This window comes from Nicotiana sylvestris, chromosome 3 (assembly GCF_000393655.2).
Source record: "Nicotiana sylvestris chromosome 3, ASM39365v2, whole genome shotgun sequence".
Lineage (NCBI taxonomy): Eukaryota > Viridiplantae > Streptophyta > Magnoliopsida > Solanales > Solanaceae > Nicotiana > Nicotiana sylvestris.
In genome coordinates this window covers 105,731,908-105,733,029 of record NC_091059.1, presented here as the reverse complement: position 1 = coordinate 105,733,029, position 1,122 = coordinate 105,731,908, and the positions used below count along the sequence as shown (strand labels likewise).

Here is a 1,122-nt window from a genome sequence, read left to right as displayed (position 1 = left end):
GCATAGGATTTGGTAGATCATTTGGCAGAGAATCCAGTTGATGATGAGTATATGTCTCTTAGAACATACTTCCTAGACAAAGAGGTCAACTCAATAGAGGAAGTAGTTCTAGACGATAACCCTGTATGGAAAATGTATTTTGATGGGGCTGTCAATATCAAAGGAGTTAGGATCAGGGCAATCCTCATCTCACCTATTGGATGTCATTACCCTGCAACAGCCTGACTTTGGTTCTTCTATACCAATAATACGACAGAATACGAAGCTTGTATCATGGGTCTGAAAATGGCCATCGATCTGGATGTGCATGAACTATTAGTTATGGGAGATTTCAACTTGTTTATCTGGCAAGCCCAGGGCAAATGGGAGACTCGAGACATCAAGCTTCTTCCATACAGACAATGTGTGCAAGACTTGAGCAAAAGATTCAAATCCATCGAGTTTAGGTACATTCCCAAGTTCCACAACGAGCTAGCCGATGCCTTGGCTACTTTAGCCTTGATGCTCCCTTATCCAGACAACACTCATATTGATCCACAAGAAATCCAAGTTCAAAATCAACACGGTTACTGCAATACAATTGAGAGAGAACCGGATGGTAAACCATGGTATCATGACATAAAATGATTCCTGAAAATAAGAGAATATCCAGAGCATGCCAAAGGAGATCAAAAAAGAACTATAAAGCGGCTCACCAGTGATTTCTTCCTGAATGGGGAAATTCTGTACAAGAGGACCCCAGATTTAAACTTGTTGAGATGCATAGATGCCACAGAAGCGAAGCGGATCATGAATGAAGTGCATTCGGGGGTATGCAGACCTCACATGAATGGATATGTTTTGGCAAAGAAGATTTTGTGGGCAAGGTATTATTGGCTTACTATGGAGCGAGATTGCTTCAGTTTTGTTCGCAAGTGTCACCAGTGCCAGATTCATGGGGACCTGATTCACTCGTCTTCTTCAGAGTTGCATCCCATGTCCTATCCTTGGCCTTTCGTTACTTGGGGAATGGATGCTATTGGGCCAATCGATACAAAGGCTTCAAATGGGCATAGATTCATTTTGGTTGCAATTGACTTCACCGGGTGGAGGCCATCACTTTCAAAGCAGTGGTAGACTTTG

At 42.6% G+C, this 1,122-nt stretch overlaps 1 protein-coding gene across 1 annotated transcript; it reads left to right on the top strand.

Annotated features, from left to right (window-relative positions):
* The first annotated feature begins 285 nt into the window (after positions 1-285).
* On the top strand, positions 286-627 carry LOC138887795 (uncharacterized). Its single transcript, XM_070169581.1, has one exon. The coding sequence runs from the start codon at positions 286-288 to the stop codon at positions 625-627; it is 342 nt and encodes a 113-aa protein (XP_070025682.1).
* Positions 628-1,122: the final 495 nt, after the last annotated feature.